We start from the raw sequence: 24,928 nt of genomic DNA on the forward strand, positions 1-24,928 counted from the left end.
TACCCTCAGTTTTGCTTTTTCATTTCCTCATTTTCTTACCTCTTACTCCCATCTAGTATTCTTTATACTATGGACATTTTTTTCTTGCGTAGTGGGTTTTTTTAATAAATATACTTGTGAAATTTTTTCTTAAATATACTATTCATTCATACTGCTATTTTCTTTCTTTTTTTTAAAAAAACAGTCATAATGATTAAGAGCACAGGACTTTGAAATTGGGCTTATTTGTTTTTTTTAAAGTTTAATTCTTAAAATTAGCATATATCAACCTATGTAACTAATGAGAAAACCACAAGGTTGACAGAAAGACTGCTTTCAAGAGTATTTGGGCATCAGGAGGTCTTGTGTTCATTTAGTAAAAAGATGACAAGGTTAAATTGCTAAGCTGCATAGAATTCTGATTAACTTTCTACAGAACAATGAAATTATATTACCTTGGTTTTAACAATACCCAAAAAACTTGGTACGTAAAACATTGAATACAATCTATATATCATTAAGATCTTTATCATCTTCCCAATAATATCACATTAGATATATCATCACCATCTCCAGGACCAAATGTGTCTGTTTTATTGGGCTTAGGCATGTTCTGAAAGCTTGCTGTATGTCCCTAGCCTTTTAGCTTCATCTGCATTGTATTTTAAAATTTTATCACCTTTGTTGTCCTGATAGTTCTGGAGTCCAACCAATATAATGTCTAAGGGTAAATCTTTTTTCTTAGTTTTCCTCTGTATAGATAACCTCTGACCACCATTGAAATGTATTGCTTCTAATTGTCCATATCCCAGCATGTTGATTACCTGACTATGCTCTTGTCCATCCTCTTCTATGACTACTTTCTTTTCGGATTTATTCTCATTTTTACCCTGGCACCTGTTTTCATCTTCTATAGCTTTTTTCTTGGGCATGCTAGTGACTTCACATCATTTTGGGCACCTTTTTGGTGATAGGTAAGGGGCTGTGACTGCTACTCAAGGGGCAGGGGATGTAGTCCCAGGGGGCCTGGTTGCCTGTGAAGGGCGAGTTTTGTAACAAAGCCCGTTAGAGACATGTTCAGTAGCAACATTTCTTCCCCCATTTTTTTCTTCTCCTCTTGCTTTTTCCCTTCCTTCTCCTCCTCCCACAGCAGTCCCCATCCCTTTCCTTTTTAAATTTATTTGCCAGGGGGTATATACACACATCATAGAGAGAGACAGAAAGAGACAGAGAAAAAGGGAAAGACAGAAAGCACCCTCAATGAGGTGTGGTCACATTGCAATCTCTTCCCCATTCTGTGGAGATTTTGGGCATGCATGCCCATGTGCAGGTGTTTTATCAAGGCTCTGGGGCTGGGATTCAAACTATGGTCAGCCATGTGGGATTGATTCCCTTAACCACTGGCCAGAGAGCCAGCCCTTATTTTCTCTTTTTAATGTGCTATTTTTAAGGTTTTCTAGAGCCAGTCCAGAGTAACCTTTACTCCTGAATGTTCTCAGCCTCATTGCTGCACTGAATGTCACAAGGAGTAATTAGACTCTTATCTAGCTTGTGAGAACTTGAATGATTCCTGACCCTTTATGAACTTTGGGAATTATTCAGCATTAGTTACCTGATGAATTTGCCCTCACAGAATTGCTTTTGCCTGGCCCAGCTGTGGTTGTTGTAGGCGGCCAGGACACTGCTGTGTTATTGTAGGCCATATGAGAAGGCTGGTGGTTAACATCCTGGTTCTGCCTGAGCACACTAGGTGTGCCTTGAATCTGACTGGCTGTGGCACTCGGGGGAGGATGAGATCCTGTCATGGATGCATCTCTCTCTGGAAGTAAACTTAAATGTTTTTGCTCAACCTCATGGATTTTCATGGTATACATATATAAATCAATATTCCATAAATTAAATGGAATCAATCTTCTCCCCTTCTCTCCCTCTCTCCCTCTCTCTTTTCCTCCCTCCCCTCCCTTTCTTTCCGCCTCTCCTTTTTTCCTTCCTTCCAGATCTTTGTGTAATTTACGTCAGGGACTTTTCCCAAAATTGTATTTCCCTTGGCCTTTCTGAATTTTGATCTCTGTCCTTTCAACTCAGTAATGGCACTGGATTCTATTTAGATTTCCTCTTCAATGTGCTGTAGTTCCAAAGTGCTTTCAGAAAGAAATACCAGGCAATTATAGAGCTCAATTGATTAGTTTTCTTTTCTCAGGAATCATTTTTGAGCTGCCTGTTGTCCAATATCAGATACTTATGGGGTTGTCAGAAAAGTAATAACGTATTTTTCTGTTCTTAAATTTTTTTTTATGAAGACATGCATCATGACTTTTCCCACAGCTGAATAAGATGCCTACTTTTCTAATTGTTTACATTTAGAGGATAATTCTGGAATTTATTTCTTTGTTATGGGCAGAGATCTCTTAACACTTTTGAAGTGGAGAATAATATCTATAGTAAGTATAAATCCCACCCATTCAAACCGAGTTCAAATAATATGTGTAAAATTTTTTAAATGTTGCCTAAATTAAATTTATTTTAATAATAACATTTCTGTTACTTTTTAAAATATAGCTGTAAATAAACCCTGCCTTGACTGATTTTCCTGTAATAATAGTTACCAGTCAACTGATGCATTAAATTAAAGTTGGTATGACTAATGATTTGTAATGTCTGATTCCTTTTGGTACTTTTGTGCCTCACTGAAGATCACTGCCTGTTTTATGGTTCCTTCTTGCCTCCCTCCTTCTCTCCCTTTCTCTTTTCTTTACTTTTCTTCCTTCCTTCTCTCCCTTCCTTTCTTTCCACAGAATTTAATATAACAACAACACGGCCCAGTCGCGGTATCATGCTCTGCTATGGTACTGAGCTCTGCTGACTGGACCACGTGGGAGGCCTGGATTTGATGTCCAGTCCACCCTCAAGGCTTGGTGCAGTGGTGTGCACCTGTATTTCCTGCAGTTTGAGAGGCTGAGCATGGAGGATCAGGCGCTTTACACTGGCCTGGACAGCATAGTGAGACCCTGTCTGAAAGAACCAGCTGTGGTGCTTTATGCCTGTGGTCTCAGCTACTTAAGAGACAGAGGGATAGCAACACAGTGAGACCCTATCTTTTAAGCAAACATATGTGTATCAACAATAGCAGAGTACTTAACATAATTCTTACTTACCATAGATATGAAGTTATGAGAATGTCTTAGTATGACATTGTATAATCTATTTTTAGAAGAGGGGTTTTAGTTTCTTATGAGAATGTTTGAAGATGTGTATTAACATTGTGATTTGTATATTGCATCTCCAGGCTTAATATAAGCATTTTTTTATTCCAGTATTCAGATTGTTCATTGGATATTTTAAGGAAAAACACTGAAGAATTTATAGCCATAATTTACATATCTTTCAAAGAATGAGCATCAAGGTTGTAATTATAGGTTAGAGAACTATAAATGCATTAGTTCTGTCAAATGGTGACAAAATAAGTGAATCTGATTTCATTTCTTTTCATTATTTCTTTAAAAACAATTTCAAATACATTTAAAAGTTGCTACTTTGGAACCAGGGTTGGTGTAATGGCTATGTTGCTGGACTCCCATGTGGCCGCCTGCAGTTCGAGTCTGGGACCCGGTGGCTTAAACTCACACTGGACATGTGTACGTGTGTGCTCAAGATCCTGAGAGGAGAATGGAGGAGGAGGGATTGTGGTGTGGCCATCCCCCCTGGGGGATGATTTCTCGCTTTCTGTCTCTCTGTTTCTCTGTCTTTCTGGCGAGCACACGCACCCTATAGCAAAAACCTCTCAAAAAAAAAAAATTGCTTCTTCTAGAAATATCCATTAGTTTTGTATAGCAAAAGACTGTTTACTTTTTAGTTTTTGATAGTTATACATATATAACAAAATATACATATCTTATTATTCAAGATCTTTTAGATTCCAGTGACTATTTACTTAAGATAAAATTCAGACTGATATATGGTAGTCACTAGATCTACTTGCCAAAGCTGCTTTTGGTTTTGGTCTTTGTATTACTCAAGGAGATTGGTCTACTTGTAATGTTACCTAGGCAACATTGCTACACTGTGTTGCATCCTCCTAAATTGCTAACCACTGATATTCATGGATTATGTTTGTTATTTTATTTATGTGTAACTCCACCTCTGAAGAATAATTCCTTGTTGCTTTGATTCATTTGGAGTTGGGATAGATTTGTCCGTGGATCTTGTCTTCCTCTTGGTTTTGTGACCTTAAGTATTGGGTTGTTAGAAAAAGTCATACACATTTATGCACAGAAAAACAAGAAAAATATGTCATGACTGTCCTAATGACCTAATAAGTTGCTTAAACTCTCCTGGCTTATCTGACGTTAGTGTAGTTTGATAGTTAAGTGATCTCTGGAGCTAGTTTGTGAGAATTTGAATTCTGGTTCTACTGTTTACAAGCTGAGTGATTTTGGGCAAGTTACTAACTCTTTGCCTCCTCTTCTAAATTTGTAAATTAGGTATAATATTAGTATACATCTATAAAACACTTTGGGTAAACTTGCCATATATCAAGCACTAAATACATAAATGTTTGCTATTATTATCTTTTTAAATGAAGATCAAAAATAACATAATAGGTTATTATGAGGCCTGAATGAATAAAATAAGTAAAACACTTTCTGCAAGGAACTAGTACACATTCAGCAAATTATTAATGAGGTTGATGATAATTATGATGAAGCAAGTATGTTTGTGGAATGAGCAGAAATCCAAGATGTGTAGCAAGAGACCAAACTGTGGGGCTCCATTGATTTGCTAATTGATAGAGACATGCAGAGTGAGTTCAGCCTTCTCTTAGGTAACTTGTACAAAACAAATGTAACTTTTCAATACCAGATGATGCACAAGACATTATAGATCCAGAATCTTATCCTGAGACTTCAGAATTGTAATCTTAGTTTACCTAATGTATTGCCAGTACAGTTCAGGGTTGTCCACACTGCGGAGGTAGACATGGAAGTAAAAGCAATTAAAGTTATGTTATAAAACCTCTCCCACTATCAGTGATTTAGAAGCTCTGAGAAATAGGTACTCATGATATAGGCTGCATCTAAAATCCATCTTCCTTTGTCCTCTATAATAGTAGGGCCCTATTTTTTTTTAAAGCTGGATACATTGATGCTTACAAGACTGTATTTCCTAGCCACATACCTTACGTTCTGGAAAAAGAGATGAATGCAGAAATATGTGTGTGCTTCTGAAAAGCACTGTCTGAAGTGGGAAGAGACCCATTTTGTCATTTCGTTTTCTTCCTCTTTTTGACTTTTTTTTGAAGCTTTTATTGTAGCTTTGGCAGTCAATCCGGATCACCAAGTAATCTTGAAGATAGAAGCCAGGCACTTAGATGATGGAAGAGAAACTTAGGTTAGGCTCCTAGAGACTGTGCAATCACTCTTTCTATATCACCTATCTCCTGACTTCTTTTACAGAAGAAAAAAGAAAACCTCTATATGGTTTATATGCCATCGCTATTAGTATATGGTAGAATGTATCGGACTATATTCTTGTACAGAAAGGAAAAAGTATAAATAATAAAGCACTGTTGAGATCAAATAGTTTGTGCATAGAAGAGTATGTTTGTGTATGAGGGGAGTAAAGATAGAAGGAAAGTTGAGGAAGAGCACATAATTGGCTAAGGAAATGAGAAGATTGTAGATGTATTTTGATCATGCTAGTGAAGTTGAGAAATTTTATTAAATTAAAGGAAATAGAGGAACCAGTAGTAATGGTTATGTTGACAGACTCCCATGTAGTTGACCTCAGTTCGAGTCCCAGACCTGGTGGCTTAAGACCCACACTGGGCACATTTGCGTGCGTGCCCAAGATCCCAGGAGAATGAAGAAGAGATTGCAGCATGCCCATCCTTCCTGGTGGAGTAGGGGGTGATTTCTCACTTTCTGTCTCTTTTTCTCTCTCTGTCTTTCCAGCAAGTGCACACATCCTATAGCAAAAAATCTCCCGCCCCCCCAAAAAAGGGGGGGATGGAAACTTTTTATTTCATAGGAAAAAGAAAATACTTAGTCAATGGTATTGGTACAATAGTTACCAAATTATATTTTGTTAGATTTTGGGGGTGAGTAGGAAAACTGGTACTGATGGGGCATAAATCATTCTGGTCTTTAAAATACAGATTAATAGGAGCCAGCAGGTGGTGTGGTGAGTGAGGCACTGGACTTTAGGAGCCATGCAGAACATGGCAGACCATGGTCCAAACCCTGAACCCCGTGGCTTGAGAGACACACTAGGTGTGTATGTGTGTCTAAAAAATTCCAAGAGGAGAATGGAGCAGAAGGGATTGCAGTGTGACCATCTCCTCTGCGGGTAATTTCTCACTTTCCCTCTCTCTGTTTCTAGTGAGTACATGTGTCCTATGGCGAAAACCTAAAAATTAAAAAAAAATAATACACAGATGTATAGTTTTTTAATAAGTTATTCTCATTAGCTTTTAGTTCTACTATAAGTGAAGTATTTATAACTATAGAATTTTTTTTGGTAAATTTCTTCTTACTAATGACACTTCAGGTGTTCCCTCTCAAAATTTTGAATTGGTAAGTTTGAAAAAATGTTAGAAAACATTGAACTAGAAGTTTTCTGTGGAAGAAAAAGAGCCTGCATAGCAAATGGTTAATATTCTTTCATTTTTTCTTATATAAAAAGACTTAATTGTATATCTAGAGAAACAGAACTAGCAGGGTGGATGGCTGGATGGATAGACAGGCAGATATAAGTGGAGATTTATTTTGTGAATTGGTTCAGGAGATTATGGAGGTCAAGAGGTCCAAACGTGTCATCCATAAGCTGGAAAAGCAGAAAAGCCAGTGGTATAGTTCAGTTTGTACTTGATGGCCTGAAAACCAGGGGAACCATAGTGTAACTTCCAGTCCAGGGCTAAAGACCTTGAGATGGAGATGGTGCTACTTGTGTAAGTCTTGGAGTCCAAAAACCAGGAACTCTGATTCCCAACAACAGGGGAAGATAGAGGTCCCAGCGTAAGAAGAGATGTGGATTCACCCTTCTTCTGCCTTTTTGTTCTGTTCATGTGAGCCCTCAATAGGCTGCATCATGTCTGCTCACACTAGTGAGGTAGATCTTTACCCAGTCTACTGATTCAAGTGCTAATATCTTCCAGAAATACCCTCACTGACACACTCAAACATAGCGTTTTACCAGCTACCTGGTTATCCCTTAACCCAGTTAAGTTGACATATAAATGTACCATGTAAGGAGTTCAGGTTTTTACTCACAAATTAGAAAAATATTAAATTATGAGGGCTGGATTGTGGCACGACAGTAAAATGTGATGCCAAGTGAGGCTGACCTTCTATGTATGGAAGGGTAGGTAGCTGATTAGTAGATTTGCATCCAGAAATCTCCCTGAGTACGCCGAGTGCACTTGCCCATGACCCAGGGCTGGCTGAGGCTGGGAGTGGATGGCAGCATTGGGACCTTGTTGAGGTGCTGTCTCTGTTTCTGTCTTTTTGTCTGTGTCACTCATGAAAGTAATGAATAAATTTTATATATATAAAATTAATTAATTGTGGTGTTGCTTCTCCTTGTGTTAAAAAGTAGGTGTAGGATATTTTAGTTTTTCTTGCAGTTCTCAAAATCAGCAGTTTCTTCTTAATAATAATAGTACAAAAAGAAAAACTGCCATTGATTTTGGTTCTACCACTTACCTGAAGAGATTATCAGTTACTCTTTTGCATGTAACTGCATGTAGCTAGAATTGAGACAGCCCACAGGGCAACCAATGACCATGAAGAAAGCTAGCCTGAGGACAAAGTCTGACAGCCAAGCAGGGTAGAATAGAAAGATGAAAAGACTTTTTTTTTTTTTAATTTATTTTTAACTGTTTCATTGGACCACTGAATTAATTTTTTATTATTTGAGAAATTAAAAGTTCCTTATTTTTAAAGCTATTTTGGGTCATGTCATCTCTTATTTGTATCCTAGTGTGTCATAATTGTACAGATTGTCAGGAGCTGTCCCTGAAAAGAGGTGATATTTAAATAGAGATCTGAATTATAAGAATGAGACAAATGAATTGCAGTTTAGGTAGAAGAACAGTTAGAATAAAGGCCCTGTGATAAGTAAGAACTCAGTATATTCCCCAAATTGGCAGAAGGCTGCTATGCTTGGTTTCTAATAAATAAAGATAATGGCAACTAGGATTTATAAATTACTTTATTATATACATATCACTTTAATATATATGATCATATAATCTTTACAATTTTGTGAGCTTATATTATTATCTTTTCTGTTTTGTTAGGCAAACTGCCCATGCATCATAGCTCATAATTGATTAGAAATGGTTGTTCTTTCTGCTACATCATGGTGCCAATCAAGTGTGTGTGTGTGTGTGTGTGTGTGTGTGTGTAGATATGCACACACAACCAGAGAAAATGGTCAATGTATACCTTTTTTTTTTTTTTTTTAAGAGGTTTTTGCCATAGGGTGCAGTTGCTCACCAGAGAGAGAGGGACGGACACAATGAGAGGTAAAGTGAGAAATCATCCCTTAGGAGGGATGGCCACGCAATAATTCCTTCTTCTCTATTCTCCTTCCAGAATCTTGCACATGCACACACACGTTTCTGGTGTACCAGCCACCTAGTCCAGGACTTGAACTGCCGTCGGCCATGTGGGAATCTGGTGACGTAACCGCTATGCCATCTGCTAGCCCCAAATGTATACATTTTATTTGAATGTATTACTATTGCCACTTGTCAGTAGTATTAATTTATTCAGAACTGAAGGTACAGATGGCATGGCCAGATTTCTAGACCCATTTCCACAGCATAAATTAATTGCATCAGCAAGTACAACCTGGTGTGTTTCCATGTGTAACTGTTAAGGTGAGTGAGATACTCCTGATAGAAACCTTATAAATGTGATTATGTGTTTGCACTTCATAACTAGGAAGATTACTTTCCAAGATATGGCTGGTTTTAGTGAATTTAATGGAGTATTTTGTACTTATGTATCCAAGAAGGGGGCATTATAAATTCATACGTGCATATATTGTAACCCTATTATAAGAAATGTGAAAATGTAATAGGTAACTGTGTACATCATAAATAAAAATTGAATTTTATAAGCCTCGGTGGGGGCATTATGAATTTTTTTTCCTCCCCTTGCTCTGGTTTTCCTTTTCTCTCCCTTCCTCCCTCCCTCTATATAAAGTAAAAGTTGATTTCAGCTAGCATTAAAGAGCCATTTTCATTTATGAAACTATGTTTTAAGTATATTTATTCATTTCTTCTGAGACAAAGAGACAGACATCCCTCCCCCAGCCTTATCCCCGACACGCACACACACCCTTTGTGCGCTCTTTCCATGCTGTGATCCTTCTTCTAGTTTTCCAGCCAGCCAGGGTTGTGAGTATGCCTTCAGGTTGATCTGAGATCCAAACCTGGGCTTTTCCACGTGGCTCTCATATCACACAGCATTACCCGACTGCCTGTGCCACCATGACTGGATCTATAGTTCTATTTTTTTTTTTAACTTTTGCAAAATGGTATGTGTACTTTCCAGAGAGTAACAGCGTGAGAAAGTGAATAAGCACTCTTTATGGGGACTTGCCATGCAGTAATCTTTTCTCCTCCATTTCTCCTTTGGGGATTTTGGGCATGCAGACACATGTATCTGGCATGTTTTTCCAGCCACTGGGTCTGGGACTTGAACTGTGCAGTCAACTGGGATACACCTGCCTTAACTGCCTTGGGCGGGGGGGGGGGGTTTCTGGCCCTGATGATGTTATTTTTACTTCTTTCTACTCCTCCTTCTCTTTTACAATAATAAACATATAATTTTATAAAATAATCTTTTCCCATATGGGGAAGCTGTTCACTAAGAAAAATTTTAATAAATTCCTCTTTTATTTTTTTCCAAAGTAAGTGTGTTTGCCAGAGAGAGTACACAGAGAGACACAGAGAAAAGAAAAGTGAGAAATCATCCCTCAGGGCGAATGGCCATACCATAATCCCTTCTTTTTTCTCCTCTGGGGACCATGGCCACACATACACATGTGCCTGGTGTGTTTATCAAGCCACTGTGTCCAGGACTCAAACTGCCTATCGGCCTTGTGGAATCCAGTCCCTTAACCACCACACCATGTGCTGGCCTAGATTTTAATAAATTCTTTAATGATACTTAACAATGAATTGAGATGAAAGGAGAAGATATTTTCACCAAAATAACCTTGTGCTTTAGTTCTGTTTTTAAAGTGATATTGTTTGGGGCATATGTTAATCTAGAATTGGGTATAGGGCTATGCAGGATAATTATCTATTTATAATTGATGATTAATTTTGTCTGAAAGTTTTATTTTTTAATTCCCTTTATTAACCTGAAAAATCTATGCTTCCTAAAATTGTTAATAAAGAAAATATGCCTTTATAACAGTTTTAATTAACCTCTATTACTTTGTAATAGCCATTCATTAAATTTGTTAAATGAATGACTTCATTTTTCTGTTGAAAATTTTCAGTTCATTCCGTTATATCCAGTTACTTTAAGAAGCCTTCTGCCATAATGTAGACATATAAGAGCATTTCACCCAATAACTACAAAATAAAATTTTTCCTCATCTCCACATGGAACATTTTAAAAAGTTGACCACATAATAGGCCATAAAACAAACTTTTATAAATTTGAAAGTATAGTAACTATCCTGGAGGCCAGCAGGTGGCATAATGGTTAAGGTACTGGAATTCCACATTGCTGACTGTGGTTTGAGTCCTTGACCCAGCAGCTTGAAATTCATGCCAGGTGCAGATGCATGCGTGCCCAAAGTCCTGAGACCCAAGGGGGTGATTTCTCACTTTCTCTCTCTGTGTCTCTCTGTTTTCTGATGGGTACACTCACACAATAGCAAAAGTCTCTCAAAAAAAGAAACTGTACCCAGCATCTTCTCTGATCATAATGGAGTTAAATTTGAAATCAACAATAGCAGTAATTATTTTGATTTTTAGTTTTTCTAGTTGTTAAGTTAAATTGTCCGAAAGATGACATTTTAAACTTTTGTATGTATTTATTATAATTTAGGGAATCATTATTATTTGAATATTTATGATTATTTCTTTTGTCCTATGAAAAGATTAGGAACTGAGAAGGTCAGCTCAGTTTTTCTGTGGTTCGTTAATTATGTTATTAGAGTAGACCCTTATACTTTTGAAGTATGTGAAAAAATATGATTTTCATGTAGACATTTGGAGCTGATCATTTCTATGGAATACTTATTGCTGAATTTTTTAATTAAAAATAAGAATATACTATAATTATAATTTTGTAGAAAAAAATATGTCATTGGGACCAGCAGGTGGCATGGTGGTTAAGGTGCTGGACACTCCCACAAGGCTAACCACAGTTGAAGTCCTGGACCTGGTGGCTTGTTTTCTCTCTTTCTCTCTCTCTCTCTCTCTGTGTGTGTCTCTCTCTGGTAAAATTAAAATGAATAAATAAATTAAATTAAATAAATAATTCTTTAAAAGAAAAAAAATCTGTCATCAAAGCTCATAATGTAAATATGCAGTTTAGGCATTTAATGAGTTAGCTGCTTTCAAATGAGATTTTCAATTACCTTCACAAAATTAGGGTAGTTTACACTTTTAAATTTTTTAACAGCATTGAAGTATAATTAATATCAATAAAATGTATCCATATTAGTGTACAGTTAGATGATTTTCCTAAAATTTGTACCCTCATGTAACTGCTGTTTATCTTTTTGATAAATTGCCTTTTGCTTGCTGGCAAGCAATAGTCTGATAAAAGTCATTATGTATTAGTTTCTTTATTACAGAACTTGATGTAAGTGGAATCATATTTGCATTCTTCTTTTGTCCCTGGCATCTTTCATCAGACATGTTTTTGAGATTTATACATGGTGTCATGTATATGAATAACACCTTTTTTTTGATTAATCAATTATTTTTAACTAATAACTCATAGTCCACTGTATGAATGTGCCATAGTTTCTTTATCCATTCACTTGTTAGTAGACACTTGAATTGTTTCAGACTTTTGGCTTTTAGAAAGTGGCATTTTTTGGGGACCAGCAGTTAGCATAATGGCTATGTCACTGGACTCCCATGTAGTCGATCGCGGTTCGAGTCCCAGACCCAGTGGCTTAAACTCATGCTGGGCGCATGTGCGTGCGTGCCCAAGATCCCGAGAGGAGAATGGAGGAGAAGGGATTATGACATGGCCATCCCCCCAGGGGGTGATTTCTCGCTTTCTATCTCTTTGTCTGTCTGGCGAGCGCACGCGCCCTATAGCAAAAACCTCTCCCCCCTCCAAAAAAAGTGGCATTTTTGTACACACATTTACAGGTCTTTTTATAGACACGTTTTTGTTTCCTTTTTAAATACCCAAGAGTAGAATTACTGAGTTATATGGTAACTATATATTTAACTTTATAATAAAGCTTTTTTAAAAAATTATGTTTTGATTTTCTAAAATAATTTGTGTAGAACTACTTTTATAAATGTTTGATAAAATTCACACATACAAAGGGACTTCAGAAAGTTTATGGAAAAATGGAGTTACAGTATGAATTCAATGCAAAAAAATTTGAAGTCCATGCATAATTTCTTCATAATATGCCTTTCCCATAAACTTTTTTAATACTCGGCCTTGTTAGGGCACTATGGGCTTGGAGTTTTCTTTGTAGGAAAATTTAGAAAAATACATTCAACTTTTCAACAGTCATAAGGTTATTCAGATTTCCTTCCTTCCTTCCTTCTTTCTTACTCTCTCTTTCTTACTCTCTTTTTCTTTCTTTCTTTCTTTCTTTCTTTCTTCTTTCTTTCTTTCTTTCTTTCTTTCTTTCTTCCTTTCTTTTCTTTCTTCTTTCTTTCTTTCTTTCTTTCTTTCTTTCTTTCTTTCTTTCTTTCTTTCTTTCTTTCTTTCTTTCTTTCTTTCTCTCTTTCTCTTTCTTTCTTTCTTTCTCTCTCTCTCTCTCTCTCTCTCTCTCTCTCCCTCCCTCCCTCCCTCCCTCCCTCTATGGCTACATGTGCTTGCTGAAGAGACATGGGGTCAGGGTGGGGAATGGTGAGGAGTGAGAAAACACCCTCCCCACTTCCTCTGTCTTCCAGGGAGAGGGGGGATAGCCATGCCACAATCCCTTCTCCTCTTGTGATTTTGGGCATGCATGCACATGGCCCACCATGCAGTCGGCTATGTGGGATTCAGCCACCCTAACCACACACAGATTTTCTGACCCACAGATTGGCTGACCCACAGATTTTCTGTTTCTTCTGAATCATTGCTAGCTGTTTCTTTTAAGAAATTTGTTCATTTCAGGTATGACTTTATATTTATTGCCCTAAGTTGTTCATAATATTTTCTTATCATTTTGTAGCATTTGTAGTGGTGCTCCCCCTTTCATTTTCCTAATATTAACAACATATGTCCTTTTCCCCTTCTAATTAGTCCATCTGGATGATTACAAATTTCATTGATCTTTTCAAAGAACCCATTTTTAATATCCTTGATTTTTCTCTGTGGTTTATCTGTTTTATATTTCATTCATAGAGTTTATAATGTGAATGTTTTACATATTATTATCAACCTTTCAAATATTATCATACTTCTTGAGGCATAATGTAGGGATATTAAGTAATATTATTCCTTTTTTTTCTGCCTATTATTCCTTTGTATTATTGTTGTCATTTACTTATGTGTGCTATAAACTCTTTGTTATTATTTTAGCTCTAAAGCTTCAAATTTATATTAAAAGAAATTAAAAATGAGGAAAAATGAATTCGTACTTACTCATAAATTTAACATCTGTGTAAACTCATTGTTTACACTCAAGTTTCCATCTACAGTCATTTCTTTCAACCTGAAAGGCATCCTTTTAAATATATCATGTACTGCATACTTTCATTTTTGTTCTCTGAAAATGTACTATTGTCTTAGTCTCAAACCTTTTTGTTTTTTAAAAAGTTTAGAAGTACAGAAAATTCGCAAAGGGAGTAAGAACATTTGTATAGATGGCAAAAGGGGACTCTTCAAAACCTTCATGAAAATATGTGTTAAGAGAAAACTATGGACTTATTTCAATTAAAAGTTTTCTTTGAATTTGTTTTTAATTGCTAGAGTGTGTGTGTGCTCATCAGAAAGAGAGAGAGAAAGAAAGAAGAAAGGAAGAAAGCACCCTCACTATGGGGTGTGGTCACACGACAATCCCTTCTTCTGCATTTCTCCATCCCTTCAGGATGTGGCATGCACATGTACCTGGCATGTTTTTCAAGCTGCTGGGACCAAGATCTGAACTGCCATCATCCATGTGGGGTCTTAGTCTCTTAACCAGTAGGAGGCTGTTCCTCAATTCGGGGTGGGAGGCACCATAGTAAACTAGTACTTCAGTTCTATTTTTCCACGAACTTTTTGAAGGCCCCACATATTCTTTGCCCATGTTGCTCTACTATTGACCTTTTGCATAACCATGGTTTATTTGTCTAAACTAATAAAGTCATGTAACACTATTAACTGTAAACTTTATTTGGATTTCATCCTATTCCACATTGTTCCTTTTCTGTTCCAAGATCCAGTCTAACATACCACGTTATATTTAGTCATTATGTCTCCTTTTTTTTTTTTAATCTGTGACAGTTTTTCAGTTCATATTTTTATCATTTTCATAGTTTTGAAGAGTACTGGTCAGATAATTGGTTGAATATTCTTATGTTTGAGTTTGTCTGAAGTTTTTTTCATTGTGAAACTGGAATCACAGGTTTCGGGATGAATACAACAGAAAAAGTGTGCCCTTCTTTCAGTTCTATTTCAAATAGTTTTAACACTATACAAATTCTCCCTGCTGCCTCTTTGTAATTAGTCCCTCTTTGTACTTTCAACTCTTGGTAACAAGAGTTCTGTTTATCATCTTATAGTTTTTCCTTTTCTATACTGTCATATAAATGAATCACACAATCTCCTCTCAGGATCTTGAGCATGCATGCACATGCGCCCCACTTGAGTTTAAGCCACTGGGTCTGGGACGCAAGATGTGGTCGACTACATGGGAGCATAGCCATTACGCCAACTGCTGGTCTCCCAGTTTTTATCTCTTAATAAGTAAATTTGATATAAACTTTTTTTGGTTTGTTTTAGAGGTTTCTGCCTTAGGGTGCATGTGCTTGCCAAAATGAGAGAGAGACAGCGAGAGGGAAAGTGAGAAATCACCTTCCACGGTGGGGGTGGGGGATAGCTACACTGCAATCCCTTCTCCTCCATTCTCCTCCCAAGAGCTTGGGCACACATGCACATGCACCCAGTGTGATTTTCAAGTCACTGAATCCAGGACTTGAACTGTGATTGGCCACGTAGGAGTCCAGCATGTAACTGCTGTGCCATCTGCTGGCCCCAATATAAACATTTGACTATCAGTTTTTGTGGAAACGTATGCTACCATTTTTCTTAAGTGGATGCCTACAATTGGGAATCCTAGGTAACTGTACGATTAACTTTGAAACTCCAAGCTAAAATTTCTTAAAGTAAACATAGGAGAAAAAAACATGAGTCCTTGGGTTTGGCATTGAACATTGCAAAATGCCAAGACCACAACCTATGAAAGGAAAAAAAATCAATTATATTTTATCAAAAAAGTAAATTTTATAGCATGTAAAAATAGAATTCAAAGACAAGCCACAGGACTAGGAGAACATATTTGAAAATCATGTATTGATTATATCCAGAATATATTAAGAACTCTTAAATTTCAACAGTATGAAAACAAAGTTCTATTACAAATAATTTAGTACCTTATAAGCTCCAACCATACTGCAGAAAAATCTTTAGAAGTAGTGTCTATTAAATGATCTTTGTGCAGTGATAATAATAGTAACTGTGTTGTTATCCCTGTGACATTTCTATCATTTTTTAGAAAATTCATTAAAGGGACCAGCAGATGGTATAATGGTTATGCTGCTGGACTTCCACATGGCCAACCATGGTTCGAGTCCCAGACCTGGCAGCTTGAAACGCATAACGGCACATGTGTGCATGATTTGTCACTTTCTCTCACTGTCCAAAATCCCGAGAGGAGAATGGAGGGGAAGGGATTATGGAGTCACCATCTCTCCTAGGGGTGACTTCTCGCTTTTTCTCTATCTCCCTCTGTCTCTTTGGTGAGTTCATAGTCTTGTAGCAAAAATCTCTAAAAAAAAAAAATGTATTAAAAAATGTACAAAAGAATTGCAATTTCTGTAACTACAAAAAATTACAAAGACTGAAATTTTCAGAGATTCTTTAGAAAATCTTAAGAGCATATTAGGTACTAGAAAAGTTAAGTGCACTTGAAGACATATTAAGAATAATTACCTAAAGTGAAGACAGAGAAAAAACCCTGGAGGATGTAACCACTGTTCACAGGACTTATCTTTAGATGCTATTTAAGCTTCATCACAGCTGAATCACCTCACAGTAACTATCATTATGAACAGAAAACTATTTGGATGATAAAAAGCAAATGAAATTCATCCATCATCATTAGTTAACCAAAAAGCTCTTTGCAATATTGGTTTCAGGACTAGTTGAAAATCTATAGGTATTTCCCCTTTTTGGTATTCGGCTTGAATAAAGAATTCTTGGAATAAAATAGTCTTGTCTTTAGTCTCTTTCTCTCTCTCTTTTTTTTTTTTTTTTTTTTTTTTTACAGAGAGTTCTGTGCCTGTACATATGACTTCTCTTCTTTGGCTCTGGAATTCTCAAATGATTTTACATTGTGTCATTGCCTACAAATTCTCTTTAGGGAGAAAAAAGTTTCATTTCCAAGAGAATTCTAAGCCTAATGGTAGAAAAATGACAGCTGAAAACTATAACGAAGCCTGGGAAAGTATATTCATTTGTAGTTTTAAGAAGCACAGTTAAAGAGATTTAATTGATATTAGAATTTTGTTGTGCTCTTTGGTGTTTTTAATAAATTTGAGGAAGAAATAGTCTAACTTGATCCATTTGAAGTTTTGCTTGTGATGTTTGGAGTGGTTGCTGGTTGGTTAATGGCTGTGGTGACCTTTGCTTGGTAAATATGCATGTCAGTTTTAGGATTTATGCTAAATGTGACAATTCGCCTGTCACCTGCAAAGTTAAGTGATATAATGGCAGCTGAGCAGTGAGATGGAGGAGGATAGAGTTGTAGGAATAAATTCACTTAAACAACAACAAAAAATTTCTGCTTGAGATATTGGATGAATTAGCTCAGAATGTATAGTTTAATACATTTTTTAAAAAGTTTCTTTAATCAGAGTGAGAGAGAAAGGGGCAGACAGGCAGTACCCTCAAACAGGATCTCTCTCAATCCGTCCAGTTTCCCCAGCCAGCCAAGATCATACAGTTTTGTGTCCAGCATGTGCAGGTCACCTGGGGAACAGAACCTGTGATTTTCCATATGGCTCTGGCTTTACTTCATTAGCGCATTTCAGTTCTGCTGGCTATCTGGCCCAAATACCTTTTGGTTTTGACTAATTATTTAAAGATAGTATCTTTTAATATCCACATTGGAGTTATTGCATGATAGTATAGAAGGAAATTTGATAATAGTGGTTAGAGGACTTAAAGCAAATTAATTTCTGTGTATCCTTATGTGCCACATGATGACATTTTGGTCAATCGTAGTCCAGTTATCTGGTAGTGCCCTACTATATGTGGTTGGAGACTTAACATTTTTACTTTTTACTCGTTTTTAAGCATTTAGGTTATCTTCCAACCTGTTGTCTAGTCAACACCAGCATGTTTCCTTTAACACCATGGATTTCATCATATTCTATTTTATATATCCTCAAAAAATTTAAATACTTTTTTTTTTTTCTCTTTCCACAGTATGTAGAGCCCATGAAGCACAGGACAATAAAGTTCCCTACTCACCTCACCTGGAGGATCTCTTTCAAAGTTTCACCACAGGATTTATGAGAGAGACTAATTTGTCTGAAGCAATATGTGTTAAAACAACAGAAGTCTATTCACCTGTGCACTAACTAGAAACGCAGTTACAATGTTTTCAATTCTTTGAGCTCCCGAAAGCCAGAGGAGTGAGTTGAAAATCTGAAAATGCGGCCATGGACTGGTTCCTGGCGTTGGATTATGCTCATTCTTTTTGCCTGGGGGACCTTGCTGTTCTATATAGGTGGTCACTTGGTACGAGATAATGACCACCCTGATCACTCTAGCCGAGAACTGTCCAAGATTCTGGCAAAGCTTGAACGCCTAAAACAGCAAAATGAAGACTTGAGGCGAATGGCTGAATCTCTCCGGTAGGTTCTAAGTTACTGAAAGAAGAATAAAATCATACTTTTGTTCTTAGGTATATGGCTTCATTCACCTATCGAAAAATAGTTAATAGTTTCTATGAACTGCTATCTCGCCACAAATTTAAATATCTTAGGGGGTACTTTTTATACCAGTAATATCTCTATGTATATGTGCCACATAATGACGTTCACTGTACGATTGTGGGCAATAGGCTATACCATTTAGTTTATGTAAGTATGTGCTATGATGTTCACACAATGAGGAAACTGCATAATGAAACGTTTTTCAGAAATGTCCTCATCATTAAGGAATGCATGAATGTATATTTAATAGGAAGAATTTCAGGACCAGCAGATGGACTAACAGTTATGTCTCTGGACTTCCACGCAATCTACTGTGGTTTGAGGCTCCTACCCAGTGGCTTAAAAACTCACACTGGGCATGTGTGTGTGCGTGCGTGCTTGCGTGCCAAAATCCCCAGAGAAGAATGGAGGAGAAGAGATTGAGGCATCATCATCCCCCTGGGGGCTGATTTCTCACAGTCTGTCTCCCTCTCTCTTGATTGATGATGCCTCAATCTCTTCTCCTCCATTCTTCTCTGGGGATTTTGGCACGCAAGCACGCACGCACACACACATGCCCACTGAACGCACGTGCCCTATAGCAAAAATCTCTCTTAAAAAAATAGGGAGAATTTATCTGTAATGGTAAATCTTATTTTGCATATGACATACTATATAAAAATAATATCAGGCCAGTTGGTGGTGTAGTGGTTAAAACAGCTAGACTCCTACATGGCCGACTGCATCGTGTGAATCCCAGACTCAGTGGTTTGAGAAAAATACACCAGGCACATGAATATGTCCAAAATCCCCAAGGGAGGGAAGAATGGAGGAGAAAGGGTTGTGGTGTAACCATCCCCAATGGGAGGGGTCTTTTCTCACTTTTCTTCTCTCTCTGGTTCTTGTGGGAGTACTTGTGCCCTAAGGCAAATTAAAACAAAATACATAATGCCATTTATGTACTTATATTTCTTAGCAATTATCTCAACATTTTTATAATTTTGATATATTAAATCCAAACTTTATATGATTTAATTTAGTGTATATTAAACATTTTATCATATTGGCTGTAAGAAAGGCATTATAGTAATTAAGATCATGAATTAGTCTTCTATAACTTAGTAAAATGAAGAAATAAAAATTCATTGTTGGAACTAGTAGATGGTGTAATGGTTATGTCTGTGGACTCTCACGTAGTCGACCACAGTTCAAGTCTCATACCCAGCAGCTTAACCCTCAGTCCAGGCACATGTGTGTGCATGTCCAAGATCTCAAGAGGAGAATGGAAGAGAAGGGATTGTGGCATGGCCACCTCCTGGTAGTGTGTCAGTCCACCCCAGGACTTGGGTCTGGCTGAATCATTATCAGGGGGCTGCTGGTGAGGAAGAGAAAGAGGACAAGAAAGAGAAAGCCCTCCATCTTGCCAGGACTGGGGAATTGGAAAGAATGAGACAAAGGTATAAAGTAGAAAAGGAAACAGGCAAAGAGATAGAATAGAAATGGACACAGCAGCCTGAGCCTAGGCAGCCCAAGAAGCTTGTGCCGCAGCTGAGCCACTGCTTGAGCTGCTTGAGCCACTTGAGCCACCCAGACAAACTGGGACTCTTTATTTATAGTACAAGGAGACATTCACATGTATGTTTCATGACACTTCATAGATTGGTTGCCAGGTTACAGACAATAAGAAGCAGTTAACAAATCCAGGCTCAGTCATACTGGGCCAGGTGCTAATCCCATCAAGAGAAAGTCTCATCTTCTTTTCTAATGCAGAGAAACCTAGCTGTAGGTGTGAGGAAGGAGCTAAAGAACTTCTCCATAAGGAGTGCACCACCACACCCAGAGAAGGCTAAAGAACCTTTCAGATGCAGAGCAGGGATTGGACTTTACTAATTGGGGTCAAGATGTTTCTTGAAGTCCATCAGATGTGTCTGTTGGAACGCCCCTAGTAATTTCCACCCTTGCTCTGTCTGCAGCCAAGGTCAGGGAAAGACAAGTTACAAGGTTCTGCCAAACCCCAAAAGAGCAGGTGGTGTTTGCTCAGAGCATGTCCCCACACCTCAGATTCTCTCTCTTAAACGTGTCCCCACAGTGGTGATTTCTCGCTTTCTGTCTCTCTGTCTCTGTCTCTCTGATGAGCACATGTGCCCTATAGCAAAAATCTCTCTCTCAAAAATAAAAAAATTCATTGTTAAATAAACCTATTGGATCTGAATGTGGAGAATTATCATCATTGCTACTTCTAGTCCATTAAAAAAATACTAAACAGTGACATTTATCTGTTAGAAGGCATTCACTGTTAGGAGTGTCCTATTTTCAGGGAGCAGGTAAATGTAGTGTTTCATAAGTGAGGTAATTCTACACAGTTGACCCTGCTCAAACTGGGAGTTAGGAGTGCTGACCCTGCACAAAAATCCACATAGAACTTTTTACTTTCCAGAAACATAACTACTAATAGCCCACTGTTGACCAATAATCTTACCAATAGAATGAACAGTTCCAACACGTATTTTGTACATTATATGTATTATATATTGTGTTCTTACAGTAAAGTAGGGAAAAGTAAATGTTAAAGTCTCAAGAAGAGAAAATATAATTACAGTACTTATGGGGGAAAAATCTGTGCATATGCCTAAGTGGACCCATGAAGTTTAATCCCACGTTATTCAAGTGTCAGCTATATTGTTTTAAACATTATTGATATTAAAATTTATCTAATGTATCTTCTAATTCCTCTACTTTATATATGAAGATGATTATGTACTTAGTGCTTATCATCTCTCAAAGTAGAGGTTGGGGGCCAGCAGGAGGAATAGTAGTTAAAGTACTGGTCTCCTACATGGTTGACTGCTGTTTGAGTCCCAGACCCAGTGACTTGAAACTCATGCCAGGTACAGTGCTTGTATGTCCAAACTCCTGAGAGGAGAGTGGAGAGGTGAAGGGATTGCAGCGTGGCCATCCTCTCCAGGGGATAAATAAGTAAAAGTTAAATAAAATAATTCTTTTTTTTTTTTAAAAAAAGAAGATGATACTAGATGGTAAGATGTTAAGAGCTTTCTTTTTTTCTTTTTTTTCAATTTGCTACAGGTTGTATGCATGTGCTCAATGCTGGCTCAAGATATTTAGCATTTTTTCCATGTGCTTATTTGTTTTTCATGTATTTTCTTTGGTGAAGAAATCGGTTGCGGGCTTTGAAAACTTTCAGGACTAGCAGATGGCATAATGGTTACATTGCTGGACTCCTACGTAGTTGGCTGTGCTTCGAGTCCTGAACCTGTCTGCTTAAAACGTATGCTGGGTGCGTGTGTGTGCATGCCCAAAATCCTGAGAGAATGGAGGAGAAGGGATTGCAGTGTGGCTATATCCCCTGGGAGGTGATTTCTTGCTTTCTGTCTCTCTGTCTTTCTCTGTCTCTCCGGCCAGCACATGTGCTGTATAGCAACAAATCTAAAAAACAATACAACAAAAATTGAATCATTTTCTTGTTATTGAGTTTTTTCACTGAAGATACATTTTATATGTATATATAATTTAAATATATTTTAAACATATGTAATATATTGTATAATATAAAAATATAGTGGCTTAAAGCAATAACCATTTATTTGCTCTTGACTTTTCAATTAGAGTTGGCTTCAGGTAGGCCTTATTTTTATTTTGGGTTGAAGTTTCACTTATTTGGCTACAGTCATCTATGCCTTGATTGTGGTCAGGCAGTACCAAGGTTACCCTACTCACACGTTTGGCAATTAATTAGGGCCATCAGCTGGTTCCTTTCTACATGTTCTCTCCAGTGGGATAGCCCAGTTTTCTTATATACTAATGCTCCAAGAGGGCAAGAGAAGGAACTGAAGGCTTTTGGAGGCTGAGCATTGGAAGTAGCACAGTGTCACTCTTGCCATGGTCTGTTAGTGCAAGTTAAAAGACCAACCCATATTCAAAGATGGGAGAAATAGACCACCTCTCTTCTTGGTTAGGGACTATAAAGAATTTGCAGCATATTTAACCAACCACTCTTAACTCCAGAAATAAGATGGAGTAGATTAGATTAGATTGAATCACAGTGGCCAGAGTTGAATTTAGACTTGATTGAGAGTTTTTAGTAGAGGAATGCCACAGTGAAAATGGTTGAAGAAAATTTAGATTTTTAAAAAATGGATTTGGAGGATGTGCCTGACTGGAGGTAAGAGATTACCTGGGGAACTCTTAACAATATTAACCTGGATGTGGTGATGCAGACTTACAGTAAAATTAATGATTTAGTCTTTTGGAGTTGGTATTTAGATTTCCTGTGTGCTCATATTTGGCTTTTCACCAGACAGCTTTCTTACTTGCTAATTGCACATCAGGTGTACATGTAGTAGGCTTTCTTATATAAACTTTGAAATCATCATTTTCTCAGCCTAGCAGTCTATAGGAAGGCTTTTTTATGCTCCCTGTTTGTTTTACCTGAATCTTCAGGAATGTGAAATAGCTATCAGTTCACAAAATTCTTATTCCTTAGCATTGGAACCAGCTACGATGCCTGTCAGTCAGAGTTGAAATTTACCAGAAAACATCTAGTGTTTAGTGTTTTGTGTTGTTTTGTAGCTGAATACTTGAGTGTGGATAATTTTAAAAGAATGGAGGTTTGTTTAGCTCATAGTTTGATGGTCCAAGATCAAGAGACCATGTGTGATGAGGATTATCTTTCACATGGGGACTTTCTGCATAGTGCTAGGGTGATGCAGGGCATCGTATGGTAAGAGCTCGTGTTTCTGTGTTTGCACTAATGTCTCTGTCTCATTCCCTATCCTTATAAAACCACCAAGATTCAGTCATGGTTTCCCTACCCTGATGAACTTAATCACCTCCCAAAGGCCACATCTTTCAATACCATAGTTAGATTAATTTTTCACCCTCTTAATCCTGTTGCAAAGGCAGTTAAATTTCTCACTCATGAATTTTTGGGAGATGCACTCAAACCATAACATTCGGAAAATTATTGAAATTTATACAGAAACCTTTTGAGCAACAAACCTCAAACCAGATAGGTATCTGAATTTCACAAAGTTGTAAAATCTAAAGAATGCTTAATGGGCAGCTTTCCCTTTAACTTAAATGCTTGTTATTATAGGGACATTTATTTTTATTTATTTATTTAGTTTTTGGAGAGGTTTTTGCTATAGGGCACGTGCACTCACCAGACAGACAGAGACAGACAGAGAGATAGAAAGCAAGAAATCACCCCCCAGGGGGGATGGCCACGCCACAATCCCTTCTCCTCCATTCTCCTCTTGGGATCTTGGGCACGCACACACATGCGCCTGGCGTGAGTTTAAGCCACCGGGTCTGGGACTCGAACTGCAGTCGACTACGTGGGAGTCCAGCGACATAGCCATTACGCTAACTGCTGGTCCCAGGGACGTTTATTTTTGAATACACACTAAAAATTCAAATACGGGAGCCAGCCAGTGGTTGTGTTGGTTGAGGTGGCTGATTCCCATATGGCCGACAGCACAGTTTGAGTCCCAGACCAGGCAGCTTGAAAAACATGCTGGGCACATGTGTATGTGTGTGCCCAAAGTCCCAGAAGAAGTGAGGAGTGAATTAGCTCATGCATCCTCTGGCAAATTAGACAAAAAAATCAAATGTTTTTTTTTCTTTTTACTTACAAATAAGTTTTTTTTAAATTTGTTTGGCTGGTTGTTTTGGAAAGCAGAAAGAGATTTCTCCTAGAATTTAGATGCTAGCTATAATACTAAATTTAAAAGTGACAAAGAACATATAATTAACTTACAATTACATCTTTTTCTGAGCCATGTGCAATCCAGTCATATGGACTACAGCTAAAGCATGAATTTTCTGGTGGGAAAAAACTGTCCCAGGCCACAGATATATGGAACATGGAGTAGGGTAGAAAGAAAGTTGATGGATTTCTTAGCAAGTCATCTCTATCTTCTATAAAAAGAAGGTTGTATTGAAAAGTAGGGATATCTTCGTCCTATTGTCATTCAACTAAAAATATTTTCAGATTTCTATTGTGATTTCTTCTTTGACTCATAGATTGTTTAGTAGAGTGTACTTGATTTTCAGATTGTGTTATTATATTTATCTTTCTGTTTCTCATGTGTTTATTAAGTGCCAGATGATGTATGTCTGTGTCTGTGTGTGTGTGTGTGTGTGTGTGAGAGAGAGAGAGAGAGAGAGAGAGAGAGAGAGAGAGAGAGAGAGAGAGAGAGAGAGAGAGAGAGAGAGAGAGAGAGAGAGAGAGAGAGAGAGAGGACCCTCTCCTCTCAACTGAACCTGCTCATGCCATGATTCTTTTCCCTCCATTTCTCCAGCCTTTCAGGAATTTGGGCATGCATGTACACATGATCTGCATGGTTTCCAAGCTGCCAGGGCTGGGATTCAAACCATTCTTGGTTATGCGTTATCAAGCTACCTATACCACAAGACTTGTATGCTCTGGCCTGGCCCCAGTTGTCTGTTTTTGATTTATCATTTGTTATTCAACCAGATATATTCTATGTCATTTCAACTTTTTAAAAATTTATTTAATATCTCAGCAAATGATTCATGTTGGTCAATTTTTAAAGAAAATATCTATTTTGCTGTTCATGGATCTGATCTTTT

At 37.4% G+C, this 24,928-nt stretch overlaps 1 protein-coding gene and 1 pseudogene across 10 annotated transcripts in view; one reads left to right on the forward strand and one right to left on the reverse strand.

The window, feature by feature from the left end:
• FUT8 (fucosyltransferase 8) overlaps nucleotides 1-24,928 on the forward strand; it is a 270,265-nt gene that overhangs the window by 115,041 nt on the left and 130,296 nt on the right. For all 10 annotated transcript variants that reach the window (XM_006142414.3, XM_027768281.1, XM_006142415.3 and 7 more), the window contains one exon: nucleotides 17,826-18,256. In XM_006142414.3, coding sequence (XP_006142476.1) covers nucleotides 18,054-18,256 — 203 coding nt within the window. In that variant the 5' untranslated portion in view covers nucleotides 17,826-18,053. The remainder of the gene's footprint in view (nucleotides 1-17,825; nucleotides 18,257-24,928) is intronic.
• Nucleotides 487-911, reverse strand: LOC102481752 (eukaryotic translation initiation factor 1A, Y-chromosomal-like; annotated as a pseudogene).

This window comes from Tupaia chinensis, unplaced genomic scaffold, assembly GCF_000334495.1.
Source record: "Tupaia chinensis unplaced genomic scaffold, TupChi_1.0 Scaffold000075_1, whole genome shotgun sequence".
Taxonomy (NCBI): Eukaryota; Metazoa; Chordata; class Mammalia; order Scandentia; family Tupaiidae; genus Tupaia; species Tupaia belangeri.